Source organism: Rattus rattus, chromosome 3 (genome assembly GCF_011064425.1).
Source record: "Rattus rattus isolate New Zealand chromosome 3, Rrattus_CSIRO_v1, whole genome shotgun sequence".
Taxonomy (NCBI): domain Eukaryota; kingdom Metazoa; phylum Chordata; class Mammalia; order Rodentia; family Muridae; genus Rattus; species Rattus rattus.
The window spans coordinates 201,245,684-201,263,943 of NC_046156.1; the positions used below are offsets into that span (position 1 = coordinate 201,245,684).

Here is an 18,260-nt window from a genome sequence, read left to right on the forward strand (position 1 = left end):
CTTCGGTAATTTGTTCTTTTTTAACAATGTACATTAAGTATATGTATTTCTTAGGAGCCTCTGTTGCTTTTAATTGAGAGTAAAACAGCTTAGTACTTTGCTTTTTTGACGCTCTTACAATAAATAAAAAGAGAAAAGACAGATTCCATTGCGGTCTGATCCTTTATTTCTTACAATAAAAGCAGGTGACCTAGCGCCTTATCGCTATGGCCAGGAACCCCTCATGATATTTTAGATGATCAGTGCTCTGCGTTCTTAGGACACAGAACATTTGATGGTCCCTGCTAGGCTGTGTTTTGATTCAGATTCTGGCACTGGGGCTTCATTCGGGGAGATTTAGGACACCTTGACAAGCAGGATGCCGGCCTGCCTGGTGATCTGAAACAAGTACACATGCCAGCCCTGTCTTCAGGTCCCTGAGCTGCTGAGACCTACCCTGTGTGGGAGCTCGTGGTGTGGAAGCTCACACGGTCTCACCACAGTGTAACCGTGAGTTTCTTATCTCCCAGCGCTGTGAGCGCTACCACTTCGTATCTTCTCCCTGCCAGGAACTGATTGGAAAAGTTGCACCCATTGCTGGGCTCAGAGTGAAATTCTCAGGGTCTTCATGTAAATCAGTGTGAAACTAGTAAACAGACTTGACCCGGAAGCAGTGACCCGGAAGCAGTGACCCGGAAGCAGTGACCCGGAAGCAGTGACCCGGGAAGCAGGGCTTGCCTCACACACGGATACTCTTTGCTTCTTTGCCTGCTGATATGTTGCTTTTCAGCCCTTCCCTCAGCCTTCTTGAGTTCACCCCCCTTTTGGGGCTTGGGGATTCATGCATATTATTTGAATCTCTCTAGGCCTACAAAATGTGGACCCATGATCCAGAGGTGAATGATTCAGACAATGGCTTTGTTCCAGTTCCTTAGGGTGTTCAAGGACATATAGAGCATCTACCTGCGCCCCAAGGCAGATAAGCAACTGTGCCATTTGTTAAAGACTGAGAAGTGAGCTCTTTATTATACAATGCCAGAATAATTATAGTCTAATTATGTAATACTTTCCCTACCATTCCGCCCCCAGCTGCAGCTAAATATGTAGCATGGCTGTCATTCTTCAAGGACACAGTCTGTACTGTGGGATGCTGCCAATGTTAAAGGTGGACACTTCAGTCCAGGGCTTTGTGAATGACGACTACCATCTATACTTTATGAGATGAATAAATCCCTTCTCATCCTTGCCACCACCCATGACGTCCACCAAGTAGCAATCCCATCTTTGGTCTTCCTGGCTGATTCTGAGCCTCTGAGTAGATGTGGATGTATCCAGAATCTTCCTAAAAACCACTGCTTTGCCTTGTTTATAGTGATGTGTGTCTGTGCGTATGTGCCTGTCTGAGTATGTGCATGAGTGTGTGTGTGTGTGTGTGTGTGTGTGTGTGTGTGTGTGTATGTGCTTTTATGTGCATAAGGTGTGTGTGTGAATGTGTGTATATGTACATGAGGTGTGTGTGCATGTGGGTACAGGTGTGTGCATGTATGTGCATGAGGTGTGTGCATGCATGTGAGGTTTGCATGTGCACGTGTGTGTGTGTTCTGTTTTGGTAGAACCTAGATGAAGAACCTTTCTAAGATATACAGAACAGCACATGTTGATCCCAATGTCAATTGACAAGAAGACATTGAGAACCAGAAGTGTTCCTTTTGTGATCCTGACTACCTACCACCCTCGTTCCAGAGCACAGTCAGGCACCCTGCGTTTGCATTATGCACTTTGCACCCACTGGGACACTGTGCTGTTTATGGACTTTGTCTGGACCCCACCATGGACATCTCTTCCTTATGAGCCTTTGAAACCCTTTAGCAGGAGCACAGAATGCATGGTCATTCGCCCATTATCTTTCTCTCTCTTCCATTTCCTTTTTCCTCCCAGTTTTTTAACCTCTGATCTTAAGGATTAAAAAATAAGGACATCTGAGATGTAGGTCATAGTTCCCAAGAACAAACATTAATAAGGCCACAGTGTTTTTCTGCCTGAGAAGTATGAATAATTAATACACATGATTAGGTTCCCTGGTTCTAGGAATATGACTCAAATTGATTGCCCCATCTTGCTGCAAGTTTATTTAAATAGAGTCATCAACCCCAAAATAAACATCACTGCTGGTCACGCATGGCACGGTAGGGACAGGAAGGGCCAATACTGTGTCATTCCTGCCCCTACCAATGTTCCTTCATGTCAGTGGGTAGGAGATTTGTTCTCTCTGAAGAGTTTAGATTTTGTGGATAACCGTGAGCATGATGTTCTATAGCTCTGGGCCTTATTTCTGAACCACCTAACGTGCAGACAAAGTGATTATGTCTGAAACACCAGCTTGCACGTTTAGTTGAGATGTACAGGTACCTTATAGAAAACCATTCACCAGAGAGGAGTTTGACAGAATGTGCTTAGCCGAACTTAATTACCCAGTTCTCAAAGTTGACAAATCAGCCTGTGTGGAGTTCATGTCTCCACCCTCACTTCTGAAAGGTAGTTAGCACCTGAGCTGCCTTCCCACAGAGCTGAGCGCAGTCTAGACCAGGTGTCTGGAAAGCGCTTTTGACAAACCTGGATGTTGCTTGCCTCTCAGGGGGCAGTGCAGTGATGGTGGTGACAATATTGGCATCCTTTGTAATGTCTTGCTGACTCGATAGAACATGTTTACAAACAATGACGGTGGCTAGACAGTGTACAGAACAAATTAGTTGGGTGGGGCAATTGGATGAAGAAATGGCCCTAAGGGCTTGGGGCTGTCAGTGGCATCAAGCTAGCCGGGTTCTCTGAACAGAACACAGATGCTTTTTAACTTAGCTGTATGCAGATAGCTGTAGTCTGCAGCCATAGGAACAGGAATCCTTCTTCGGTGTGCTGAGGTCCTCCCCGCCTGCAGACTGGTTAGCTTGTTGTCACTGAGACGGACTCCAGGAAGCAGGCAGCTCGTGTTGAGTTTTTCCTTTCCCTGAAGGCTTTCTCAAGCCTTAGAGAATAAGGTACCGTGACTCTAGGACCTTACAAGTGCTATCACCTACCACAGCCTGGATTCTTCCACCTGTGGTCCCAAGTACTTTGACAAATGCCTGCATATGCCATCCACGGCTCTGGTCATTACAACCCTCCATGAAACGCACATTCTTATAATCATTCCCCAATGGGCAAACAAGGACAAGCAAAGGCCAGAAGTGGGGTGGGATCCCACAGCTAGAAGAATACAGTCCGACTTCACCCAGTGCTCTGCTGCTCTCCTAACAAATAGGACAAAATGCCAGCAAATTGCAAGGCCTCTTAGGTGGGGGGGGGGGAACCTTGAAGAATCTGCCCCAAAAAGAAATATCCATCCACTTTCCTTTCTTTTTATTTCTCTCTTTGCACTGGGTAAGAAAGCCTGCCCTGGGATTCTTTCAATAGCAGGTTCCAGTCACACGGTTGCCGTGTTGGATAGGTCAGAACTTAAGGTATTTGGAGTTGTTTTCTATTGGGAAGTTAGTTTAAATCGAAACCACAATTGGACTCTATTCAGATTTCTCAGGTGCACAGAGGAGGTCAGCAAGAGAAGAGCTAACAATATGGAAAGTTACACAGGTGCAAAGAGCTGGACAATGGGGGAGGTACCTGCCACTCCTGTCTGTCTTCATGCCAGTGGGTGTGGCTGTAGGCAAAGCGACATTGCAGACCTAAGAAAGGGAAAACAAATGTTTCTCTGCGTGTTGCAAAAGGCCAGAATATCTCATGGTCGGTTTGAACCACATTGGGTTCTCCTAATGGATGGGAACGTGATCTTCTCCATGACCCTGGCCATACTACTACACTGCACATTGGATTAAAATATCAAAACAAGGGGGTTCAAAAGTCAGCTCATAGCAATAACGAGTTCACACTGTCAGTGACGCTGGGCTCTGTCTATGTTGCTGAATTAACCAAGTTCCAACAATGCTTGTATAAAACTAACGCTAGTCTTGTGCATCTTTCAGGGCCTGTAACTCAGTGTTTACAGCGTTAGACCACTGTCACGAAGCCATAGAAATAACAAGTGATGACCACGTGATTCAGGTATGGGAAGAAGCCCTTCGCATCATTAACACTGACAAAAAGCCTTTCACATTCTTCCCACCTCTTCATCTCAAATACTTTCCCATGATTTTCTCACATTTGCGCATTTTCTTGAGGAGAGGAAAATTGGTATATGAGAAGATGACTGGTAAAGTTAAGGATTAGTTATTCAAGAGAATGAACGTTGTTTTGTGATTTATCCTTTTTAAACTGTATGCGTGTGCACATGTGTGTGGGTGCCTACAGAGTCTAGGAGAGGGTGTGTGATACCCTTAGAGTTGTGGTTATAGGCAGTTATGAGCCACACAATATAGGTGCTGGGAAATGAACCCCGATCCTTTAGAAGAGCTTTGGAAGAGCTCTTCACCACTGTCTCTCCAGCCCCCATAGGTTAAACTTATTAATTCAGATCAGGACTTTGTTACTTCTTAGGTAGAGGTGGGAGAGAATTTGGGTTGTCTGTAAAAACAGTATTTATACAGAATTGTTGAGCAAACTCGTAGGCAGCTATGGGATGTTAGCTTGCAGCTGGTATTCTAATATAAAGCAGGTATTCTAATATAATGCCATCTTTCTAAGAAATGCATACCTAGAGAAACTTTCAACTGCCTCACAGAGTCCTTAGAAATGTACCTGGTCCCCAGAATGGCGATGGCCTGACTGCAGTTGGTGTGCAGGAGCATTGAGGGGCATCTGCTGTTGTCAGTGGGGCAGGACACACAATGACCAGCACACCATGGCCCCCTGTGGCATCAGCCTCCTTTTGAACCCTCTGCCGTCTTCTGTGTGCACTCAGATATCCACTGATTATATCCCTTATCAAGAGTATCATGGGTTTACCACACCTTGTTCCTATCACGAGCTCTTTCATTGGGTTGTCTCGGCTTAGTTCAGTACTCCCAAAGGGCAGGTAGATGAGGATACAAGACTTAACACAATGAGGAAGTTACACAAGGAAAGGCCCAGCCGAGAGCACTGAAATCAAAATACTTCCCCATATTCGTGACCCCAGAGCCTTCCTGAGAGACTTCATTGTGGGCTATATCTTAGATGTTGCTTGACTGACTCTCGAACTGAAAGCTTCTGTTCATTGCTGGCCATGCGTGTCCTTCCTGCCCACTGCTCCACATCATAAACCACCCAGAAAGCTGGGCACAAGCCCCACACTCGTGTGCAAATGCAGCCCTTCAGTTCTGCTCCCGAGGCCGTTGGCTTTTCATCTACCTACCTCACGGTGGGAAGCTGGGTCGTGATGCAGAACTGACGAGAAGCAGCCCCGCCCTCTCGTGCCTTCCCCACATCATACAAGAACCCAGTCCTTCGCCCCATGGCCACACTTTGTGGTTAGCAAACCTGAATCTCTAGGACAAGTGATGTAGTAATGTGTTACATGACATCAACACCACACACACGCACACACACACACACACACACACACACACACACACACACACACACACACACACACACCAATCACTCCCATGAACAGAAAGAAATGAATGTGAGGGCTGTTGGTGGCCACAGAGGGGGAGTCGCTATGCCGAAAGGGAAACCTGAATGCTGGAGTATGTTGGGCCGGGGAGAGGAAGGCAGGGGAAGTGAGGCTGAAGATGCTTTGTGCAGGGAACACTCTGAGGACCCTCGCCTGGATTTCAGGGGGACACGTCAAGGACAGGATATTTCACACATGCAATTGGTTCCATCGATACTCCATCATGGGGCACTTGAACAGACAGTATACATGATAAGCTATAGGGACACCATCTTATGTGTCAGCCTACCTGTCTCTGCTGCCTCTGTGCCTCCAGCCCTCTGCACCATCTATTTGCATGTGCTCTGATAACACTTGCATGTGCTTCCCATGGGATGGTGCAGTGGTTAGCGTTCTATTCTCATTGGTCTCAGTTACCCTGGGTGCCAGGCAGTGTCGTTGCAGACGGAAAAGACCCGGTACAGAGAAGTGGATTCATCTGCCAGTGGTTCTAAAGGGGTTGGGTTTGGCACACTGACTCCAGTCATATCTGTTACACCTCTGGATTCTGGGGTTCTAGGCTCCTCAACGTAGAAAAGAGTCATAACTATAACTCAGATTTCCAGAATGGGAGAGCGGAGCCCACACATTTGACAGTGAAGGAGACAGTTAACAGATGAGGACGGGGCTAAACACTTTAAGGTGCCCCATGGACTCCCTGGGTGTTCACTGGAATCGTGTGTATCCAAAACACAACTGCGCCTGAGAATTTCGGTGTCCTCCGAGAGAGAAAGACACATTTTGCTTTCTGTGTATTCATTAGAATTCCCTTCACAGAAGTCCATGGGAGCCCTTAGGAATGGTACCAACACAGACTGAGCAGAGGTCAGAGAAGGCTCCCTGGAGGAGGAGACACGTTGCAACTGGTGGGGAAGAAGTGAGAAAGGCTCTCTCAGTAGACAGAGAATGTGGGGGAAAGCCTGGGCCAGGATAGAGAGCAAGCAATGCCTGGCCCACGGAAGAGCTGGGCTGTGAGGGATCTGGGGGTCATGATGATGGTGTCAGGACCCCCTCCTCTTCAGCCATTCCCACAGTGCCTGATAGTCAGAGATTCCTCCACATGATTTAGCTCCTAGGGCTGATGTGTTCATAGAAGCTTTGCTCCCAAGGGAATATCATCCTCCCACCCCTTCACCCCCACCCCCAGTGTCCCTGCATTGCCCACTTCCTGATGGATTACCCCACCCAAGGGGATAGTGGGAACGGCTAGCGAGAGTGTTTCTGAGACAGCAGATGGATGGGAACTTTGCCCAAAGAAACTGTTGACCCAGGTGCAGTGTGCTCACATCTGCCGCCACTTATTCTCTCGGCTACAGCTACTTGTGTGAGGACTGTGATCTTTAAAAAGAAACTGGGGGAGGACTGGAGCCTGGGGACAGATAAGGCTGTAGCTCTAAATCCCAGAAGACCCTGCAGAAGTTTGCAAAGAACGTTCTGAGTCTGCTGACCTCCGAGTGCACCGTGGGCATTCTCAGTCTTTGTCCACCCTGCAGCCAGCACTTCAAGGGTGCGCCCCAGCCTCTAGGCTAACTGCATTTGCTATTCATACTTGGTCAGAGTGCTCCCAACCGTAGCATTGATTAATAGATGGGAAAGCGGAAAGACTCATAGCTTCAGATAGCTGCCTTGCACGGCGCCACTAACAAATCTGCAACGTGTCGATGAATATATGCTTGGTTATTTGTTGTTTAGGGGTGCTGGGAACCAGCTCATGACCTCACATGTGCAGGAGAAGCACTGGGGACACCAAGCCACAACCCCAGCCCTCTTCCTATTAATTTTTTCCTGCAAGGGTTCCCTTATTCTGTGGGATGACAGACAGTAATTGAGGTCTATCAGATGCTGGAGCTATTAGCCAAGGGCTTCCTGCTCCTTTGTCCCGAGGCTTCTTTGCATTCTCCCAGAGGACCAGGATGTCACATATAAACTGCAGTGTGAGGCTACCAGTCCTGCCGGATGAGGAAGGAAGAGACCACGGCACCTGCATTAGAGTGTGTTGTCATGGGAACCTTTGGCTCTGTATACCTGTATCCCCGCACCCTCCCAGTAGGGCACACTGATCTGTAACCCCTCCTGCTCACAGTATGTCAACCCTGCCTTTGAGAGGATGATGGGCTACCACAAAGGGGAGCTCCTGGGGAAGGAACTCGCTGACCTACCTAAGAGTGACAAGAACCGGGCAGACCTCCTGGACACCATCAACACGTGCATCAAGAAGGGAAAGGTGGGTGGAGCCACGAAACCCACCCACACTCCTCCCTGAGTGCTCCCCCTCCCTGATGCTTCAGTCTTTGATCCTCAAGATTAACCTCTCCAGTAATACCGTAATTCAGTTAAAGAACTTAGTTTTTGCAAAAAAAAAAAAAAAAAAAAAAAGTTTAATTTTTGCCTCCAACGGGATGCCACAGGAGCGAATTGTTTTGTGGAAGGCCACATGGTCCTTTGCATGAATATACCCCATCCTATCCTTGCTGTAACATTGATCTCTGAGCAGGGTTCTTCCCCAGATAGCTGTTTTGTGCTATTTTTTTGGTTTATTGGCGTTTGAGAGGAGGGGCTAGAAAGATCTACTATCCACATGGCACGGTAGGCTCTGTTTATTCAGTTACATGCCTTCCTTCTGTTCTCTGTATTCGATGTTCGATACCGGGGTAACTCTTCTTCCACAGCCCCTCCTGGCCCCACACCCACACTTTCTGCTTCTTCTGAAGGAGATGAAGGCACACTGGAGGCAAGAGTGGGATCTCCTGGGCAGCCACTCTCCTCTTTCAGAGCTGGGCAACCTCTTGCTTCTTCCGAAAGCTCCTAAGGCTTCGCTTCCTTCTTTCTTCTCTGCTGTGTAGCAGTTAAATGTCGTGTTCATCGGCGAGAAGTAGCACTAGCAGAGATAGCATGAATCGGGATTATCAGAATGTCCAACTTACTTCTCAAACCAGAGCTAGTAGACTTGAACATGAAACAGGAATACTACATAAACTACTCATTTTTTTCCCCCGAAATAACCCAGGCATATGTGGCACCCTCAAAGGAAACCCTCTTTAGCCATGTCAGATAGAAGAGAGGTAGGATATGGCTGCAGGGACCTCAGTTTCAGTTATCCACTCCCTTCCAGAAACAGTAGAGAAAACTCCCCACCCTGAGGCTTCCTGCCTCTTTATTTCTATCATGGTCCAAGGCAACAGAACTCTTACTCTTCTTTGATATCGTATATGGAAACAATGAGGGATCACAGTGGCCCCAGACACGTGGTGGGCAGAGGACTCCTAGAGTTTGAAAGCTCAAGTACTTCAGGAAGGATTGAAGAACTACACAGCTATAAACAGATCCTCTGTTTCCCTGGGTGTAAGGTTATTGGACTCGCTGAACCTTCATCTACTCGTCTGTAAGTTGAGAATGAGAGTATCAGGTCCACTGGCTGGTGTGAGGATTTTGAGGCCAGCTATCGAACTCTGGTGTGGTGGCAACTCCAGCTGGTAGGTGGCCAGCTGTCTTAGAACTCATCCCTGGCAGTCAGCTTGGTAGTGGACATGCTGGCCTGATGCTCTTACATTTACACATGTGATCGTGATAGCGTTGTAGTGAGTATGACTGTGTAGCAGTTTCGTGACATGTAACGAAAGTCTGTGGGGAGTTCTCACTAACCTGCAGAGACCCACTGTGGGAGCAGCTGCGCTCTCAACTGAAGGATCTCAAAGGCTCTCTTTGTCCATGTAGGAGTGGCAGGGGGTTTACTATGCCAGACGGAAATCCGGGGACAGCATCCAACAGCACGTGAAGATCACCCCAGTGATTGGCCAAGGAGGGTGAGAGCAAACTCTTCCACTCTTTCTGCTGCAGATAAGAACTCAGGCCCCCGTGGGCATTGTCTGGTACACTAAATACCACTCTAAGCCTTAGAACAGCACACACAGTAGGGTTTGCCTTCTATGGCTAGTGAACTCCAGCCAGTACTACTAGGCTCTGCCCTCAGGCCACAGGGGATGGCCTTCTTGACTGTAAGCTTATACAAGGTCTCCGAGAGTCCCAGAGGCACCAGCCCCACCATGGAAAGTGTCTGAACAGGAGCCCATGGCACCTGACCAGAGAAACCTAGGGGCAGAGCATGAGAAATAAAGCGTATGACTTCCTTTCCTTCTCTCAGTTACATTCTAAGGGAAGGCTCAAAGCACCAGCTATATGGGACCCCCTAACTATACCTCACTGGTGAGTCTTGCAGCCAGCACACAGGTCAGTGCTGCCTGGTGGATTGACCCTGGAAGGGATACATCTGAGTGGCCTCTGAGAGTGCAGGTTCTGATGGGCTCCTGAACAAGGGTGTCCACCATAGGGAGAAACTGCCTGCCGTCCCCGATGACAGGCACTGCCTCAGGTCAGGGATCCCAACAGTGGCCTTTAGAGAGCCACAGGAAGAAGGCGGGTACCTCATGGTCACTCTTAGAAAGGGGGAGCTGAGTCCTTTTCTGTGCATTTGACTAGAATCAGTGGGTAACTGAAGCAGCAGAGACATGCTACTGCCTTGTAGTTTCCATCAGAATAAAATTTCCTGATTTGACAGATGAGGGAAAGAAGCTCTTTTATCCAGACATGATTTTGTGTTATTTCCCCCTAATTGTAGGCAGCGAGCTTTCAGAGGCAATTCGGATTAAAAATAGGGACATTTTACTCTTTCTCGCCTGGGTGATGTTCATATTATAAGATCCATCAGTATTTTCCCATGTTCGCTTCAGAGAATCCTCCAGGGTAAAATGAACTAGGGAGAAGAAAGAGACAGAGATTGGAGAGAAAGGGGTGCCCCAGAGGCTTCTAGGTATCCAGGCTTCCATAGTGTAAGTCAGAGCTCTACCCTCAGGAGAGGAGCCACCTTGAGCTTGCTTGCACAGGGCTGTGTGTCTTCCCCCGCCATTTTCCTCGTGAGCAAGACCAAACAACAACAAAAACAACGAATACCATCCTTATGGTGAGCCACAGTGCTCAACATAGGATGCTTAAGGAGAAAAACAGCAACCAATGAAACCTCGTCACCGTCCGAGTGCGTCCTTTGCTTCTTGTGTAAGCAATGACGTGTTTGTGTCAGTAGAGTTGAAGTCAGCTTCCCAGTGGTTGCCACGTCAGTCTCCACCAAAAACATCCAGGAATCGGACTTCAGGAGGCAGCTGAGAAATGGCAGGCCCGTGAGGGTGGTGTGACCACAGCAGCCAGGGTTGCAGGGAGGGCCAGGCTTCCGCAGGGCTATGAGGTCTTGTGATCAGATTTGCGTGAGGAAGGACCTGGAGCTCAGCGTCCAGGAGACGTGTCTTGTCCGTGTACTGACCTGTTGCATCTTCTCCTGCCCAATTCACTAATCACTGACTGTTTGTGTTATTAGGAAAATTAGGCACTTTGTCTCCCTCAAGAAGCTGTGCTGTACCACTGACAGTAGCAAGCAGGTACAGTATTCAGTGTCCTCTGCTGCTTCCCCGGCTTGCCCATGCGTCCTTCTCTGCTTGTCTTTCTCCATGTTTTCTTGCAGTTGCCGACCAAGAAGGTGTGTGGGGAAACCTCTGGCAGCGGTTGGGCTTGGGTTTGGTTTGGTTTTCAGTTCTCCACAAGCCTGTCTTACTATGTTATAGGGGTGTGGGTTCTGGTTATGCTATATGCCTCATGGTTCTCTCCAGGCTAATATATTTTATGGGACTATAAGGCTTCCTCAAAACCAAAAGAAGGAGGGGGTTGGATCCCATTTCCCATCTTAATTTCTTAAACGAAAGAAAAGTATATATCCGTGTAAGCAGTCACTCCTCCAGCTAATAGCCAAATTAAGAACCATTCCAAATTAGCACTGTAATTTATTTTCCCCCTTACATTACATCTCGGAGAGCATGCTTTCTTTTGAATGCTGTCTTCTGAAGTAGCAGATTTTGTCAAGTTGGTAGATTTAGGAATGTTTTGAGGTAGTTATATAATGTCACGGTAATGTTTCAGGTACTTTTTAAAAATATTTTTATAGTAATTTATATTTTTACCATTTGCTCATGTAGCTTCCATATCATACCATATAATTCGTGGAGTATGAAGTAAGAAATAAATATGGCTATGAACAGGTTACTTTTAATATGTTAAGTATGACCTTTGGCTTTCAAAGAAGGGACAGTCTTTTAAGAATTTCAAAGGCAAAAACCCATTCTTTTTTTACACAGTGGACATATGAGGTGGGGCATGGGGTGTGGCCAGACGAGGAGCGAAACAAGCAGCAAGATCGAAGCCCCCAGGGTCCTCCTAGACCGAGATTCAAAAGGCCAGAGGGGCTGGGTTGAGTGAGAGTCATGGAGCCTGTCGAATGTCAAAAGTATCTGTGGCCATGTCCTTGCTCATAAGATTGAGTCCGACCCAAAATGCTTTCTTCACCACTGAGAACCTAACCTAGGGCCAGGGGAGGATCTACCATAACACACACAGAGAGGCAAGATCTTGGAGACCTTGGAAAGAAAGAGAGTAGCTAGTCATAGGGACTAAACCTCGTCAAGCAGTCTCACTGAGACCTCCATGTCAGGAGGAAGGGTGAGGCAGGCAGAGGGAGAGGGAATGGAACCCTGGTTTCCCTTGGAGTTGACTACTGTCATCTCTTCATCATCTACTACATCAAGCGGTGCTGGCCACCATTTTCAGGATGTGGATCCACAAGAGAGAGGACAGGATGACTTAGCTTCGTCCATTCTCATGCCAGAAATTAAGCAGAAACAACTTAGGTCTAAAATCCAGCAGGTCCTTTTCCCACAGAAGCCATGGTAGTGGCTCCTGGCCAGGCCCCATGTAACACCCACATCAGCTCACGGCTGTGCATTTTAGCCAGGGATGGAGCTGTAAGCTAGGCAGTTTCCTCTTCTTCTCCTCACTCCCTCTCATTCCAGTCTTTCTCCTCTAGTGAAACAACCTCCAGTACCCCTATTTTCAGTCCCTGTATCTCTACAGCCCCAACTCCTACTGGTCCTTATGACTCAGAATCTAGGCCCCTTTCTGGCTTTATCCCCTCACCCATTGTCATAGCTGCCTGTGTGCCCTCTGCCCTCCAGCAGTGTCACAGCCTCTATATGCCCAGCTGCTAGCACATAGTAGGCCTGGGGTTGTTAGTTAGTTTTCAGGAAGTAGAGTGTCTCAGTCCTGGCCTCCTCTGAACCCTGCCTGCTGCCCACGGGGAGCAGGGAGGCCGTTAGCATAGGATGCCAGGACACGGAGGCCGCCTCTCCTCTGCATCTCTAAATAGAAACCCCTTTGCTACCATGAATCAGTTGCTGTTCTGAGAAGAGTGAAAACACAGAGCTTGGATCCCCTGAGCCATTGACGTCACCTAATGGTGCTGCACAGGCCTAAGAGACTCTTAGATTTTTTCCAATAATGAAGCATCTTGTCCCTCTGGCTGGCTACAGTACTTTTCTTTTTCCCCAAAGAAGGCTGAAGCCATGGAGATGGCTTAGGGCTGGGGAGGGCTCTTGGAGCAGAGCAGCCTGTCTGCGGGCATTTGCTTTGAGGTCCAGCTCCTGACGTCAGAATCAACCCGTTGGGCTTGCGTTAGAACAGGGAATGGAGCTCTGTACCAGACAGTTCATTTCTGGTCGTGTGTGTCATCAGCAAAGGTTCCTTCTCATCTGTAAGCTCTGAGCGAGATGCCAAAGTGCGTCTGCTGCCCACACCTACTCCCTCCACACATACTGAGCCCAGAGCTCTACCATACGTCTGGTTCAGTATGGGCACCCAGGAGCCACGGGCCACAGATGGTTAAAGAGATTAAACAAAAGAGAACCCAGAGGGAGTGAAAACTGAAGCTGTGTGGGCATCAAAACCCAGGCCTGAGGAGACTGGGGAAAGCGTCTGTTACAGCAACTACACAGAGGAGTCTGGGCTACAAGCCTCCAGCATTTACTGTCTTACTCTCTACAGGAGATATTTGCTGACCTTGATAGTAAAAGGCAATTTTCTTTCCTGCCTTTCGCACTTGCTTAGGCCACCCACAGCCTAGGTTTCCCAGACTTACCCAGTCACATAGACTTTGGACATTCTTTATCTTTGTGACATCCCTGTTGGTCTCCTGCTGCCACATTAAGCATGTACAGTCCTAGGTCCCTTGATCCATCTGCCCCCTCATAAGCTCTGGCTCTGAATCAGAAACTATGTGTAGAACCACAGGAATCCAGCACTGTGCAGCCCTGGCCCAGTCAGCCTTGAATAGAGAAAGGGTTGCGGAAGACATCACCATGCCATCTCTCCCTCTGAACTGGCCTGGAGTCTGCCTTAAGGCAAGAAGCCTGTTGAAAGCAGAGGGGCCTCTTCACGGCTATTCCTTCATGCCTGAGTGCTCACTTCCTCTTCCTATGACAATATGGTGATCATGGCGATTTCCAAAGCCAATGTGCTTTAAGTCCAAGGGGAAGAGCACATTTGGAGCCAGCGTGCAGTTTGCCCAGTCTTCTTGTGGAGGTGTGACACACAGGGATATGGAGAAGCCCTTGGGGAGGTGCCCATGTCCCAAAGGAAGTGATCTTCTTAAAGAGTCAGAGAGCATAGCTCTCAGGAGAGAACCTCCCCTTTGCACGATGGGTATTTGTGAGGAGAATGAAGAAACCAGGCTCAGACAAAATATTCTGGTTAACCAACCATCCAAGATGGCAGCTATTAGAGGGTAGAAGGCAGATGCCCAATGTCACATGGTGCTTCACAGAGGTAGAAGGTGGGGGTTCTTCACAGAAGAGCTCGTTTCTATTCGTCTGACCTCTAAATAGGGAACAGCTATTGAACTCAATGAGCTAGGCTCCCTAGGAAGCCTCACCCTGTCTACTATAGCTTGACACCAGCCTGGGCACTGACTCTTGAATATCACAGTATCAACAACACATTGAGGACCTAGCTTCCTTGAGAACAGCAGGGACAAAAATGAGAGCTAATAAGGCCAAACTGTCCATGATGAAACCTTACTTTAAAGTACACATTATTTTTTGGGGGGTGGGAGGGTGTTAGAATTGTGAAGTCAAAATGTCACTCAGGATGGGCACCAGCACCTTGTCTTGTGTGAAATCTACTGGCCAACGTCAGTGACTTCAAGACTCAGGGGCAGCAACTAGTCCTGGCTGATGACTAACTGATCACTGGTCCTGCCCAACAGAGTCCATGTTGAGTTTACACATATATAAAAGCATCATGTCTCACGTGGCATTACAAACAATATCAGCTTATTCTTCAAGCCGCACATCCAAGTGTGACTCGTAACAGTTGAAGAAAGAGGTGACTGAAAGTATAACTTCAGTGGTCTCTGAGAATGGCCACTCCTTTTAGAATGTGTTTTCTGTCACTGACATTCTACTGCAAGGCAGTCAGGATGAATGTGACTTACAGCAGGTATCCTGAAATATTTGTTGATACACTTGGAAAAGCCACTAAATCAACAAAACTATCCACATTTTTTCATTTAGCTTTCATAAATATTTAAATGAAGCTATTTAAGGAAAGCCCTTTAGTATTGGAAAACCACATTTTGAACAGGCAACCCCTGAGAACTGAATGGAGTCCCTGCTAGGCCACTGGTGCTGAGGGTATAAGGCACAGAACTTCCGGCAGGGAAGGGGGACACAGAAGGATCACTGGTGGTATTGTGGTAGCTCCTGGTAGGGTTGCCTGTTAGGAAGGTCTTGGCTCAGAGAAAGAGAAACATTTGTAGTCTGGTGTTAGTGATGGTGGTGGTGGTAGTGGTGGTGGTGGTGCCTGATAAAGCTGGTTATGACAGGCTTCATGAGGCTCAGAAAATTGATAGTGCTTTGCCAGATGAAGGGAGGGTAAACTGAAGACCCCTGGGGACCTACACTGACTGCAGTCACTGCCCAGGTAATAGTAGCCTGTCCAGGAAGCTCAGCCCTCCCCAGTGAGCAACAATAATGGGGCTCCTTTGCCCTCTCTGCTCTTTCTTTGTGTCCTCTGTGTCACAGCACTAGATGTTTACAAATCGCTTAGACAGTGGTGGAAGATGAGGGGAAGAGAAGGCGCTATGAGTCTAAGCTGGAAACAGGATTTTCCTGCCTCTGTGGGAATCCCTGCATGGCCTTCCACAGGGGCACCATGTCCAGCAGGGAGACTCCCTTGAAGTGAGCCTTGGTAATGAATAGAGGCTGAAGCATGGGGGAAAGATGGAGCGATTTAAGGAAGGTGAGACAGGTTGGGTGTGGGAGAGACTATAAGAGTTCAAGGGGAGGGACTGTGATGTTTGGTGATGGAGGTCTTTGCTCTGAAATTTCACTTAAATTTCAAGGGCTGTCCTTTTTATTTTAATGTGATGTGTGTCATTTGAACCATTATACATTTTTACTCATTCCCTTGACCTGATATTTTAAGAAGCAAAGTTGGTCCTTTATTAAGAAACTATTTTAATACAGATGTAAACATAGGCATTTGCAGAAGGGGAGGGGCGAGGAAAGTGGGGGACAGAGACAGAAAGACCAACTGACCCCCAAGGTAAGGACCCACGCTGGCTTTTCAAAGCAGTGGCTGAGACAGGAAAATCTGAGAGTTTTGCTTCCTTATTTTTTTTTTAAAATATAACATATGGAATCTTGTCCTCTTACAAAGCAGCAGCTAGTGGTCAACCTGTCACGAGGGCATCCACTTCACAGTAAGGATCTGCTAAGATTTAGATGTGTTGAGTCACTTCTTAATGTAAATGAAAATACCTTCTAACATTCAAACTGAAGCTCGACTCATCAGTTCCAACTGGTGCCTGGTCACATTGTAGGCCAGGAAAGTCAACAACACAACAACAACAACAACAACAACAACAACAACAACAACGACAACTGAAGCATTTTGTAAGAGTCAGTTGCTACAATTTACAGTAGAATTTACAAAAGGAGTGTTTTAAATGTCACAGTATTTAGAAGTGACTCATTACTTGCATCTTTTAAATCAGGGTCTGGGAATTTATAACGACATAGCTCAGATCTGTCATTGTGGTGAAAGGCCACTGCAGACCAGGTGCCAATAAACGCCAAGGATGTTTTACAGTTGTTGGTTTTTTTTTTTTAAAGTCAGCCTTTGGCCAGAGTTTATGGGCTTCCACTTCCCACCAGTAAAATTATAATAGACATAGACACAGACACCTGCATCTTGTGGTAAGCCAATGGGCAGGCATTTTCCTGCAGGTCACTATCCTCCTCCTCCAAGTGTCTGGTTCCACAAGTGAAGGCTCTATTAATCTCCAGGACAACCAGGAAGCAACTGATACACAGAGGGCTACCCCTGCCTATCTACCTTGTCATGGAAGGTGACGGGTCCCTGTGTCCCCTCTCCTCTGGGTCTCGACTCACTGAGTCCGTTAACGAAGCATTTGGGAAAGCGTGTGCCTACCTACCCCAACCCTTTGCAGCCTATACTCTGCCAGTGCTTGGCTCTCCTGAGTTCTCCCGTCATCTTCATCACAGTTCTGTGAGGATGCTGTTACCATTTCTGACAGATGAGGGAACTGAGGTTTGGAGCAGCCAAAAAACACATCCAGGTGTCATGTAGGGTCTAAGCAACAAAGCAACAAAGTGGTCAGAAGCATGGCTGCAAAGGACTTCTGTGCCTGGCTGGGGCCTTCCTGGGATGACATCATGAAGTGGTGTTGACCCAGAGGCAGGTTTGAAGTGCAGTTGAAATGTGTCTTTGTGGGAAGGGTCGTCCCCTACAGACAACACAAAGTAACCTCATCAAGAGAAGAAAGCATGGCCAGGCACGGCCAGATCCCTCGCTGACTAAGAGTGGGAAATAAGGACTGTGGGTGTCCTTGGGGGCTCAGCTAAGCCACTTTGCCAGCTTCTTCTCCATGCCCTGCTCATGGGGTTTCACAGTCACGCCATCATCTCTGGATGCTGGGACTAAAGTTCATCACTGTGTGGATGGAGCCCTGGTTCTGTGCGTATGCATGAAAGAAGCTTGCTGTCAAGCACTGTGGAGCTGTGGAAGCCCAAGGGAGGGAGTTATCAAACTCATTTTTCTCAGGGCTCTCTAAGGCAGTGGATCTTAACCTGTGGGTCACCACCCCTTTGGCAAAAACCTATCTCAAATATATTTACATTATGATTCATAAGAGGAGCAGAGATACAACTACGAAGGAGCAACACAAATAATTTTATGGAAGCTTGAGAACCTCTGCTCTAAGGGAAAACTAGAGCCTCAGAACAAGCTCACTCCAGGTACATTCAGGCATGTAGTGCCACATGTTGGACACTGTCATTGCTAACTGTAGCATTTCAGAATCCATTCTGTAAAGAGTTCCTTTTTCCTTGCTGTGACTAGATAGATACCTGACAAGAAGCAGGGGAGGAGGGACCTTTTTTTTTTTTTCTTTTGGCTCACAGTTTGAAAAGATACAGTCCCCCTGGAAGGAAAGGCATTGTGGTAGGACTGTGAAGCTAGCCTCTCACACTGTGGCAGAACAGGAAGAAGAGACAAGTATGGTGGGCGTCTACATGCCCTGCCCACCTCCAATGACTCACTTCCTCCAGGGAGGCTCCCCGCCCCCCTCCAAAACACTATCATCTGTTGAGGACCGAGAGTTTGCACAAATGAGGTTGTGGGAGACAGCCTTTGAACCACAGCACATTCCCATCATACTTCAGCATCGTGTAGGTAATGCACACCTGAAACCCCTACGAAGGTGCTG

At 47.6% G+C, this 18,260-nt stretch overlaps 1 protein-coding gene across 1 annotated transcript in view; it reads left to right on the forward strand.

The window, feature by feature from the left end:
* Pde8b (phosphodiesterase 8B) overlaps nt 1-18,260 on the forward strand; it is a 199,082-nt gene that overhangs the window by 130,239 nt on the left and 50,583 nt on the right. The window contains exons 7-10 of the mRNA XM_032899014.1: nt 3,993-4,071; nt 7,686-7,826; nt 9,317-9,405; nt 10,968-11,028. Of these exons, the coding sequence (XP_032754905.1) occupies nt 3,993-4,071; nt 7,686-7,826; nt 9,317-9,405; nt 10,968-11,028 (370 nt within the window). The remainder of the gene's footprint in view (nt 1-3,992; nt 4,072-7,685; nt 7,827-9,316; nt 9,406-10,967; nt 11,029-18,260) is intronic.